This window comes from Phocoena phocoena, chromosome 11, assembly GCF_963924675.1.
Source record: "Phocoena phocoena chromosome 11, mPhoPho1.1, whole genome shotgun sequence".
In the NCBI taxonomy this organism is placed as follows: Eukaryota; Metazoa; Chordata; class Mammalia; order Artiodactyla; family Phocoenidae; genus Phocoena; species Phocoena phocoena.
This window is the reverse complement of record NC_089229.1, coordinates 55807160-55820290: the sequence shown is the minus strand read 5'-3', so window position 1 is coordinate 55820290 and position 13131 is coordinate 55807160. Positions and strand designations below refer to the sequence as shown.

The following is a 13131-nucleotide window of genomic DNA, read 5'->3' as shown; positions in this document are numbered from 1 at the left end:
TTTAATATTCAGCCAGTGAAGATGGTATTGTGGACACAGACTTCCTGGCGTATAAACAGCTTCATTAAAAAAAATATTTTCACTACTTATTACTATTAGTGTCTGACTTATCACTCATACTAGGTTAAAACTGGTGCCAAAAAGATATTTCCTGGATTCACTGATTAGCTTTAACAATAGAATTGTTGTTGCCTGTATTTTGATTAGTGGTAGAGCTCTGCATGGATATCCCTTCTTTTTCTTACTAAAGGATTCTGTTTAAAAGCTCTGAAAGGCACATTTGCCACTAAAGACAAATATTTTAAAATGACATCCTGTCACTTGATTATAGTTGCTTCTCATGCATGTCGGTAAACTCTAGCTGACCTGAATATGTACATTTGGAAAATACTATCTTTATTAGCCTCAGCAATAAATTGCATTACACAAATCTACACTCAGAATTTTAAGAAAAATTAGACTTCAACATATAAAGAAATTGAATCATTTCCTTTTGCCCACAGATAAAAAGGTAAATGTAATTCTCTTTTTATGACTTTAGATCAGTCTAACCTTGCATTAATGTATTATTTGATTAAAAAATTAGATGTATTAAAGCCTACAGTAATAGTGATGTTAAAATCTTTCTCTTTACAACCTATGGACAACTCTCTTCTTTTTTGACATGGTAAAACACCTTTGACATTTTAAAAAATATTTATTTATTTATTTGGCTGTGTCAGATCTTAGTTGCGGTATGCAGGATCTTTCATTGTGGTGCACGGGCTCTTCATTATGGCGCGTGGGCTTCTCTCTAGTTGTGTCATGCGGGCTCTACAGCACACGGGCTCAGTAGTTGTGGCCTGCGGGCTTAGTTGCCCTGTGGCATGTGGGATCTTAGTTCCCCGACCAGGGATCGAACCCGCATCCCCTGCATTGGAAGGCGGATTCTTAACTACTGGATCACCAGGGAAGTCCCTCCTTTGACATTTTAAATGAGAATCTTCTTATATCTAAAGATTGTCATGGTGGAGTGAATGCCCTTTCCTTTGTGCAGAAATACTACATACAGGTGACCTTGAACAACATGGGTTTGAACAGCAGGGGTCCACTGTACTACAGGATCCATGGATCCATGTTTAGTTGAATCCTGAGGACAGATGGCTATAAATGATACATAGATTTTTAGCTATGCAGAGAGTGGGCCCTCCTAAACCCCACATTGTTCAAGGGTCAGCCATATGTCATTTGGCCATAGAATTCAGGCTGGGCCCACAGTAGATGTATTAGGGAAAAGATGGTTTTGATGTTACTGTGTAACAAATAACAATAGCATTTTATGTTATTCTAACTTCAGTTCCCTTCCTCTGGGCCTTAAAGGCTTTGGTGCTTCTAGTCAGCCATTAAATATACCTATAAGGGATTTATCTTAAGTCATTATCAGCCAAAACTTATTGGTATCTGAAATCAGACAGGTCTAGCTTTTAAACCTGACTCAGCACACATGAGCCGTGTGATCATGGATAAATAAACCCCCTTATGCCTCAGTCTCTCTGTCTTTAAAATGGGAAAATAATACCTCTTTCCTTTGGGAGTTGTTGTCATGATTAATGTAAAAAATGAATATATGGTACTTTACAGAGAGTACCCAGCATTTTGTCACTTTTAAATAAATATTAGCATATAATAATAATCACAACATCATTATATAACATCTTAAAGTTCTAAACCTTACTCGATTTTAGCAAAACCCTTTTTTGTTATTGACGGAATTGGAACTCAAGACTAAGTATTTACCCAGTAGTACACGTAGGTAAGTAGTCGAGGCAGATTTAGATCTTTTTTTTTTTTTTTTTGCGGTAGGCGGGCCTCTCTCACTGTTGTGGCCTCTCCCGTTGCGGAGCGCAGGCTCAGCAGCCATGGCTCACGGGCCCAGCCGCTCCGCGGCATGTGGGATCTTCCCAGACCGGGGCACGAACCTGCGTCCCCTGCATCGGCAGGCGGACTCTCAACCACTGTGCCACCAGGGAAGCCCAGATTTAGATCTTTTGATTTCAAATCTCCTGTTCCTTTTACCATATACCAGACAGGAAATAGATGACCACAATCTCCTAAGGAGAACTGGCATTAACATCTGAAAGCAAAATTCCCGGTGACAGAATGGGGGCACAGGCAGGGAGGATGGCTTAAGGTAAAGAAATTTGAACTTGGAAACTCAATTCCTGGGTTTTAATTTGGGTTCTTCCACTTACAAGCTGCTGCCCATAGTTTTATTATTTAAATGTTGGATCTAATTACACTCATTCTACATACCTCACAAGTATGGCTGAGGTAGAATCAGAGAGCACACTGCCCTGTCACTCTCCAAAGCACGTTCTTGGTTCCTTCCTGTCAGTTTTTAGAAACCCTATTACAAATATTTAATACAACTATTTGTATTAATTTGTATTAGAGGTGTGCAGTAAGTATTTGTACTCAGAACTCAGTGTTCCAGAATCTTAATACTTAACCAATTTGCAATACTGTCTCAATTTACATAAACTGGTAAATGCAGAAGAATTCCTACTTCTATAGATCCTAAAATAATGCAGAATAATGCCCAGGCTAAAGGGGAAAGAGAGGTATCAACAGTTTGTATAAATCAATTGTATTTACTTTTTAAACAAACATTTGTTTCTGTTGCCAAATAGTACCTTGGCGAGCTATAAGAAGTAATCATTTCTCAAAGGCGATACTCAACACTGTCAAGGTGTCCCTAGAAACAGTAGAAACTTTTGACTCATATAAACAATCAGCTTTAATCCCTGAAATGAGAATGTTTCAAGCAAAACAAAAGTTACTTATTTTTTAGTTAATACGCATGTACCTCTGTAGTCATGAAATGTGGAATGTGAGGGAAAGGGCATGAAATCGATGGCATGAATTGATTACTCTTTTTTATTATTTGCATAGCTTTGAAAGAAATATCTCTGGGAGACCTAAGATTATTTATAAATGACAACTTTTTTAGTCTGTTCACTCTATTCCACTCTGAAAGAAAGTATTCACATTTTAAATGCACTCTTGCCCACAAGGAAGATATTTATTCTCTATATGTGTATATAAATATGAAGAGAGGTTAATTTGTTTGTGGAATTAAGTGATTGTAACTAAGAACGAATGAATTCCGTCCCGGTTTCAACCTATTCTATGATTATTGCAACAGAAGTGGAAGTTCTTGGTTTTATTTTTGTGTTTTAAAAAGAAAGGAATATGAACCTGTCATGCCTCTCAGGTGTCCAGTTATGAGAACCTTTTTGTTTACGTGCCATCCTATTGATAATACATAATTATTAAAAATTACTATGTGCTGTTGCATTTTTAGTTCTGCCATTTTCACTTGAATGTACATTTTGAGGAGTAATTTCTTTTGTGAGTGGCATAATGTGTTTGTGTTTTTCTTCCTTTTGTTTTGTTTTTTTTAGGTTTAGGTCTAGCCTTCAACCTGCAACCCGCCTTAACAATCCTTGGCAAGTACTTCTATAAGAAACGGCCTATGGCAAGTGGCCTCGCAATGGCAGGAAGTCCTGTTTTCCTAAGTACACTGGCTCCTTTCAATCAGTACCTCTTTAATACTTATGGCTGGAAAGGAAGCTTCTTGATTTTGGGAGGTTTACTGTTGAACTCCTGTGTGGCTGGGTCCCTTATGAGACCTGTTGGACCCAAACTAACTACGAAGTCTAAATATAAGGTTGATGCAAGAGTGACTGATTCAGGCACGAAGAAAAGACATAGGAAGAAATCAATATGTGCAAAAATTGATAAGTATTTAGATTTCTCCCTTTTTAAGCATAGGGGATTTCTGATATACTTATCTGGAAATGTCATTATGTTTCTGGGGTTCTTTGCCCCCATTATATTCTTGGCTCCATATGCTAAAGACAAAGGAATTGATGAATATTCTGCAGCTTTCTTGCTGTCGGTTATGGCTTTTGTTGATATGTTTGCCAGACCTACTGTAGGATTCATTGCAAACTCCAAATTAATCCGACCCCGAATCCAGTACTTCTTCAGTTTTGCGATTTTGTTCAATGGAGTGTGTCATCTCTTATGCCCGTTGGCTGAGGACTACACAAGCCTGGTGGTGTATGCTGTATTTTTTGGCCTTGGATTTGGGAGCGTTAGCAGTATCCTCTTTGAAAGTCTCATGGACCTTGTTGGCGCTCAAAGATTTTCCAGTGCTGTGGGTCTCGTCACAGTTGTGGAGTGTTGCCCCGTCCTTCTTGGTCCTCCTCTTGCTGGTAAGAATATTTCTCATCAAGGAAAGCAAAAAGCATAAAATTAATATCCATTAACCAAGACTTTCTTTGTAGTGTAAAATGTGGTTTGTAATAATAGATACTAATTGCCTAAAAGACGGTGGTGTGTTAATTTTAGCCTTTACTATGTGTTTTTAAATTTCCTAATTAGTCTATTTTAGACAAAAATTTCATTCAGAGCCTGGAGTTATGAACTTAAGAATTTAAATTAGACTGATAATTAGCATAATTTTCAGGTTTTTACCTATATCAACTTGTTTTGTGTTTTTAAAAAATGTATCATAAAAACAAAATTCCACTTTATCATTGATAAACAGATTTCTCTCCTTTTTTATTAAAATGAGTCAAAAATTTGAAGTAATGCTCTCAAAAGGTCAAGATCTGTTTTCTTTTTTTTTTTTTTTTTTTTTGCGGTATGCAGGTGTCTCACTGTTGTAGCCTCTCCCGTTGTGGAGCGCAGGCTCAGCGGCCATGGCTCACGGGCCCAGCCGCTCCGGGCATGTGGGATATTCCCAGACCGGGGCACGAACCCGTGTCCCCTGCATCGGCAGGCGGACTCTCAACCACTGCGCCACCAGGGAAGCCCCTGTTTTCTTATTGGTTATATTAATATGGAATTTGTTACATGCTTAAGGAAGGAATACTTTTATAATATCACTAATTGGAATATATGAATAGGAATGCAAGAATGAAGGGAAGTTCATTCAAGGTCATTTTCTTGATCAGATACTTATATTCCATATTTATAACAATTACCTTTAGATTTTAAGATCTAAAATACTGTCAGTGATGCCTATAAAAAATCTCTATGCTAAATTATCTAGTAAGGATACTGAGTAAAGACATATGTATAAGTTCATTTTTGAAGTTAAGACTTTGTTTAGTCTTAGACTTAAATGTTATAAATATTAAATACTTTTTGTTGTCCAGTCTTTTTCAGTAATCACTGTATAGCATTGCTTTAGTTAATGCTAAATGTAGGTATTTACTTAGACCTCTTGGCCTGCCCCCTAATGGTCACAATAATTGCTGGGCTAAACATAAATTTTTTTCGTGTATTTAAAATCAGTGTTCAGGGCTTCCCTGGTGGCGCAGTGGTTGGGAGTCTGCCTGCCGATGCAGGGGACATGTGTTCGTGCCCCAGTCCGGGAAGATCCCACATGCCGCGGAGCGGCTAGGCCTGTGAGCCATGGCCGCTGAGCTTGCAGGTCCGGAGCCTGTGCTCCGCAACGGGAGAGGCCACAACAGTGATAGGCCCGTGTACTGCAAAAAAAAAAAAAAAAATCAGTGTTTAAAGTCTTCCTACATGACATCAAGGAATCATTTTGAAAGTGGGAAAATTCATGCTTAAATTGTTAATCTTAAGGCACCATTAACATTTACCTTTTGCTTTTTCATTTGGTCAGGAATGAGTGGTATAGTTGTTGACTTTTTCTGTCTACCAGGACTATCCTCTGGTATCTAGTACAGATGCTTTGGATGGTATATCTCTCATTGTAGATATGCCAGGGCACCAAAACAATTTTCAAAGTGAATGAAGCCAGTAGGTCTTATTCATTTTGGCCAATATATGCCTATCTTTTCATACAGAATTAGTTTTACCAAATGGGTTTTAGAAGCCTATTCATTACCAATAAAATTCTTAGTATCAACAGAGAAAAATTTATTTCACCAGCCATGGTGGGATGAAAAAATACCAAGTCAGGTCAATAGGCATAGTGGATGGGTGCTATGGAAATGAATGAATCTGATTTGGCCATTTCTACCTGGGCTGAGACCTATTTTAATAATATTTACATCAATTTCAGTATCCTTGAGGGCTTATTTTGTTAATATTGCCAAACTATTGCACCAGTGGGATCAGTGGCAGTAATTGATTTGGGGCTCATTGTTGAAGCTCTCAGGCTATAGCCATAACAGAGTAGCCTTTTTTTAATCCTGTTTCTGCCTTCTGTTATCCTGATATTCCTTGACTTTTAGACTGGCTTTTCCTCTATAGCGTTCAGTCACTGCTAGCATGGCATCTGGCGTATAGTAGGCACTCAATAAATACTTTCGAATGAATCGCTGTTGTTACAGTTACTTCTTACACAGTTGCTGCTGCTGCTACTAGTCTTGTTAGTACAACAGTGAAAGGCAGGGAGAGCATGATTTTTATTTTTTTCAACTCAAACTTCCACTGCTACCTTCAAAAAGAGCTGAAACTTTAGTTCTGGAAATCATATCTGCTTTCTTGATGATGCTAAAAATTCCCAAAACATTTAGAAACTATGTTGATTTGGCAATACAAAGTGATGATATAATTCTGATGGGGCAAAAGACCTAATGTTTTTGTATTTAGATATGTAATAATCATTGTATGAATAGGAATATTTGACTAAAGTTAGAATGGAAAATTAAATTACACAATTTTTGTTCTGTTTTTTATGTATATATCGTACTTACTCAAATTAACTCAAATAAGTCCATTCTAACATTTACCTAATTAAAGCAGAAAACTTTGTTGAAGTAAATAATTTCACAAGTAGCTAAATTTAATAACAAGCCACTAACTAGATACTTGTCAGAGTGATGGAAATTCTTTTTTTTTTGAATTTTATTTATTTTTTTATACAGCAGGTTCTTATTAGTCATCAATTTTATACACATCAGTGTATACATGTCAAACCCAATCGCCCAATTCATCACACCACCATCCCCACCCCACCAGGGCTTTCCCCACTTGCTATCCATATGTTTGTTCTCTACACATCTGTGTCTCAACTTCTGCCCTGCAAACCGGTTCATCTGTACCATTTTTCTAGGATCCACATACATGCATTAATATACGATATTTGTTTTTCTCTGACTTACTTCACTCTGTATGACAGTCTCTAGATCCATCCACATCTCAACAAATGACCCAATTTCATTCCTTTTTATGGCTGAGTAATATTCCATTGTATATATGTACCACTTATTCTTTATCCATTCGTCTGTCGATGGGCATTTAGGTTGCTTCCATGACCTGGCTATTGTAAATAGTGCTGCAATGAACATTGCGGTGCATGTGTCTTTTTGAATTATGGTTTTCGCTGGCTATATGCCCAGTAGTGGGACTACTGGATCATATGGTAATTCTATTTTTAGTGTTTTAAGGAACCTCCATATTGTTCTCCACAGTGGCTGTATCAATTTACATTCCCACCAAGAGTGCAAGAGGGCTCCCTTTTCTCCACACCCGCTCCAGCATTTGTTGTTTGTAGATTTTCAGATGATGCCCATTCTAACTGGTGTGAGGTGATACCTCATTGTAGTTTTGATTTGCATTTCTCTAATAATTAGTGATGCTGAGCAGCTTTTCATGTGCTTCTTGGCCATCTGTATGTCTTCTTTGGAGAAATGTCTATTTAGGTCTTCTGCCCATTTTTGGACTACGTTGTTTATTTTTTTAATATTGAGCTGCTTGAGCTGTTTATATATTTTGGAGATTAATCCTTCGTCCACTGATTCGTTTGCGAATATTTTCTCCCATTCTGAGGGATGTCTTTTCGTCTTGTTTATGGTTTCCTTTGCTGTGCGAAAGCTTTGAAGTTTCATTAGGTCCCATTTGTTTATTTTTGTTTTTATTTCCATTAGTCTAGGAGGGAGATCAAAAAAGATCTTGCTGTGATTTATGTCAAAGGGTGTTCTTCCTATGTTTTCCTCTAAGAGTTTTATAGTGTCCGGTCTTACATTTAGGTCTCTAATCCATTTTGAGTTTATTTTTGTGTATGGTGTTAGGGAGTGTTATAATTTCATTCTTTTAAATGTAGCTGTCCAGTTTTCCCAGCACCACTTATTGAAGAGACTGTCTTTTCTCCATTGTATATCCTTGCCTACTTTGTCATAGATTAGTTGACCATAGGTGCATGGGTTTATCTCTGGGCTTTCTATCTTGTTCCATTGATCTATGTTTCTGTTTTAGTGCCAGTACCATGTTGTCTTGATTACTGTGGCTTTGTAGTATAGTCTGAAGTCAGAAAGTCTGATTCCTCAAGCCCCGTTTTTTTCCCTCAAGACTGCTTTGGCTATTCAGGGTATTTTGTGTCTCCATACAAATTTTAAGATTTTTTGTTCTACTTCCCTAAAAAATGCCATTGGTAATTTGATAAGGATTGCATTGAATCTGTAGATTGCTTTGGGTAGTATAGTCATTTTCACAATATTGATTCTTCCAATCCAAGAACATGGTATATCTCTCCATCTGTTGGTATCATCTTTAATTTCTTTCATCAGTGTTTTATAGTTTTCTGCATAGAGATCTTTTGTCTCCCTAGGTAGGTTTATTCCTAGGTATTTTATTCTTTTTGTTGCAGTGGTAAATGGGAGTGTTTCCTTAATTTCTCTTTCAGGTTTTTCATTATTAGTGTATAGGAATGCAAGTGATTTCTGTGCATTAATTTTGTATCCTGCAACTTTATCAGATTCATTGATTAGCTCTAGTAGTTTTCTGGTGGCATCTTTAGGATTCTCTATGTATACTATCATGTCATCTGCAAACAGTGACAGTTTTACTTCTTCTTTTCCAATTTGTTTTCCTTTTATTTCTTTTTTTTCCTCTGATTACCGTGGCTAGGACTTCCAAAACTATGTTGAATAGTAGTGGTGAGAGTGGACATCCTTGTCTTTTTCCTGATCTTAGTGGAAATGCTTTCAGTTTTTCACCATTGAGAATGATGTCTGCTGTGGGCTTGTCGTATATGGCCTTTATTATGTTGAGGTAGGTTCCCTCTATGCCCACTTTCTGGAGAGTTTTTATCATAAATGGGTGTTGAATTTTGTCAAAAGCTTTTTCTGCATCTCTTGAGATGATCATATGGTTTTTATTCTTCAATTTGTTAATAATGGTGTATCACATTGATTGATTTGAATATACTGAAGAATCCTTGCATCCCTGGGATAAATCCCACTTGATCATGGTGTATGATCCTTTTAATGTGTTGTTCGATTCTGTTTGCTAGTATTTTGTTGAGGATTTTTGCATCTATATTCATCAGTGATATTGGTCTGCAATTTTCTGTTTCTGTAGTATCTCTGTCTGGTTTTGGTATCAGGGTGATGGTGGCCTCATAGAATGCGTTTGGGAGTGTTTCTTCCTCTGCAATTTTTGGGAAGAGTTTGAGGAGGATGGGCGTTAGCTCTTCTCTAAATGTTTGATAGAATTCACCTGGGAAGCCAGAATGATGGAAATTCTGACTAAACAAATAGGTGTATTTCAGAATCACCTGGAATATGCATATGATAAATAATATGGATTTGTGTATACTAAATTTTGCCAGTATTAATTATTGTTAAGAATTAGATGCCTGCATAAGCAAGAGGCAAAACTAAGTATAAACAGTATAAACTGAAGCATGTTTAAAAGTCAGTAAGCTTTGCAATTATATGGCAGCAGGCTTGGTTTTCAATGTTCTCAATATCAAATGGAACAAAAACTTTCTTCCTGATTAGTTTGGCCTTAATAATTTAGATTCAGACAAAGTGGAAGACTGTGATTAGCCTAAAACGTGACATGACACTTAACCAAGAAGTTTGGTGAAGCCATTTTACAGAGTAGTTAAGAATACAAGATGCAGACACACTGGTTAGAGCCCAGATCCTGCCACTCACTCACTGGCTGCGTAACCATGGTCAAATTACTGCGTAGTGATCTTGTAAGGATTAAATGCAAAATTACAAATAAAGCATTTAGCCTAGTGCTAGGCATAGACAAAGCATTTAGTAAATATTACCCCCACTAGGAACCTTATAAAAGCCTCTGAATTTGTCCTAAAGAATGTAATTTTTCCTCTTTATCGAAAAGATAGTAAATGTGGAAAGGTTGAAGCAATCTCAATATGTATGCTATAAATCTATTCATATACGTTTACATTTGTAAATACGTATATGTATTTCTACACATGTAGGTTTAAAAATGTATCTCACACATTTATGTATCTATGGATATATACACAAACACATATATACCTAGCTTATCTTGGTTGTACACTTTTATTGAGGGTAGTAATTTTCAATAAACTTAACATACTAGTAATATAATGCAGAATGTGCCTGTAAATGCCTTTACTATGCATATGTGGAAGTCATAATCTAGAATATTTTTTTCTTTATTAGACTCTCATTTAGTATTAACTTAAATAAGCAATAGGTATGCAGTGTGGAGAAGAATTTATTTGCAAATGTTAACATTTTATGGCTGATTTATTATGCTGTCTTAAAAGACATTCTTTGTCTCTTAGGTAAATTGGTGGATGAAACTGGACAATATAAATACATGTATGTGGCCTGTGGAGCTATTGTAGTCCTAGCCAGTGTGTGGCTGCTCATTGGCAATGCTATCAACTACAGACTGCTCGCAAAGGAAAAGTTGAAAGAGACAACGAAGAAAATACATACACCTGAGTCCCAAGAATCTGAATCCTTGAAGGCATCTAAAAGTCATGATGTTAGTGTCAAAAGTCAAAACTCAAAAGGATCAGGGGTTAATCCCTCAGAAAGAGAAACTAATATTTAACAAGAATCACATCTCTGATTTCAGTGTTTATGACCTTCTTAGGAGTATTTCTTTTTCAACATATTAGAAGGTTTTTAGTTGAAATGAGGAGTCATAAGTAAGTATGGAAAAGAGATTTTCCTTAATGGCAAAATTTTTAAAAGTTTGTTTTTTTAAATTTATTTGGGCAGTTAAATTTTGAGATTATGCATATAAAGAATTCATGCAATGGACTTATGTCCATACATGACTCTGGCTGCGGTGGTTAAAATGATGTTAAAGTCTTCCAGTGACTTCCATCTTGGTTATAGAGATCTGAATCCCAAACCACTGGATTAAGTAGTTAGAAGGAGTATGTTTAATCCTGTAAGACTATCCTCTCCACATTTCATTTTTTATTTGATATTAAAGGGTGAAATGGAATTGAAGGAAATGAATTTTTCCCAAACATACACACACTGACACTCACACACTACTTTACAGTGTGGATTTTAAAGATAAGAACATGGGTGAAGATGAGGGTGGCCTTAATTTGAAAATACAACTAACTGCTGCAAAAAAAAAAAAGCATATGCATATATGAAATAAATTTGAAAAAACTCCATTTTAAACTATTATTTCTGAGCATTGTCTGATTTGATTCATGCATGCACGTGATTTCTTTGAGGAGGACCACAAGTACCTGGTGCTAGTGAATAGAACCCTCAAATAATTTTCAGAATTTACTAATACGTAAATCAAATTAAAAGCCTAAATGACTCCTAGCAATGAGCTGTCTATTGATTTTAAAAGGATTTTAGTTAGTAATCCAGAAAGTTAATAACCAGGGACTTCTTTTAACCAAACTCAAATCAGACTCGCTGTTATACTGAGACATCAAAGTGGAATCAACCGGAATCCTGGTTGACAGGCTTACACATAGGCAAAATTTTAATTTTTCCCAACATATAGTGGTGATCAGAGGGTTACTGTTATCAGTAATCCATCTGAGTAAAGCTAAGAGTGGGAGGTGCTTACAGTGAGCCCTCCAAGCTCTCTCATTTCCCTCTCCTCCATGACAAGCAAAAGCAAAAAACAGAAATCCAAACAGGCTTTTTACTCAGCCACTGAAAATATCTCATATTATAGGAAAGGTAGCACTTGAAAATTCCACCCTCTACCGATAAGCTTTCCTGCTGCCTGCGAGCATAACTAAACCAGGAGACTTAAAAACGGCTTCTAGAACTGGAGGTTGTGTATGATTTGATATATACTTGGAAAGTGTAGATTTAGTTTATAACTTGAGAGAAAGAGGCCTGCAACATGCCAACCCAGGTTAATTTAGCAGTTTCTCATTTTCATAACTATATGAAAACATTTGGGACTGAATCACTCTTGAATACAGAGGCATATGATAGACCTGTGCATTCAGAACTATAAATACCATTTTGAGTAAGTACTTTTAAACAAGAAAGAATTTATACATTAGGTATAAAGTTATAAATATTCATCTTTATAAATCTGAAGTTTAAATTAAGGTCATGATTAATAAAAAGAATTTAGTTCTTGATTATCAAAGTAATGTCATTCTTAAGATGTCAAAAGGAATTTGCCGTTCTTCTTACTATTATTATTGCAACAGAGGCAGGTGCTATTCTTATTTCCTTTAGGATTGCACTTGGATTCCAAGCATTTGTGATAGTTAACGCTAGGGATTTGATTTGTAAACTTTAGGCACTGTTTAAGCATGTGGCTCATGTTTAGCAAGCTATATAAAATTCCATACTTCAATTAACATTCACTTTTTTACATAAAGGTATTTGTATTTTTAAAATATTAACTAAAACAATATGTGCCAATACCATAGGTAAATAAATCAGGGAAAATGTGACAATATATATTTGTTCTTAATTTAGTTTCACCCAATCTTGAGTCTTGAATGAGCTATTTTCATATTATTAGTGTTTGTATTCAACTGTGACTTGTCATAAAAAGCGTGACATCATAAATTGTTCAGTAGCTTTCCAATCTTAAATGTTTCCCAAAAAGTGCCTTGAATTCTCTGAAGATACACATTTAAATTAATATAGATAATAGGCCTCTGGGACAAGTAATGATCATGGGGTTTTAAGGCTAAGGCATAGTCCTTTTTAATCACCTGCTGGTGGGTGCATTCCAGTGGCTTTCTCCATGGAAGGAGGTTTATTTACTTGCTGATGAGGTTCTTGTCAAGTCAAAACCAATTTGTATTTGTTCTACTGCTCTTTGATCATCTTTAACTTTTCATTCCTAACACTGATTATATTAAATTGTTAAAAAAAGGGAAGTGAAATTGCACATTCAAAGCACATGACATGATGT

General features: G+C 36.2%; 1 protein-coding gene across 1 annotated transcript in view; it reads left to right on the top strand.

Moving 5' to 3' along the window:
- SLC16A7 (solute carrier family 16 member 7) overlaps positions 1–10812 on the top strand; it is a 60613-nt gene extending 49801 nt beyond the window's left edge. The window contains exons 3-4 of the mRNA XM_065887209.1: positions 3444–4259; positions 10538–10812. Of these exons, the coding sequence (XP_065743281.1) occupies positions 3444–4259; positions 10538–10812 (1091 nt within the window). The remainder of the gene's footprint in view (positions 1–3443; positions 4260–10537) is intronic.
- The last annotated feature ends 2319 nt before the right edge of the window (positions 10813–13131 follow it).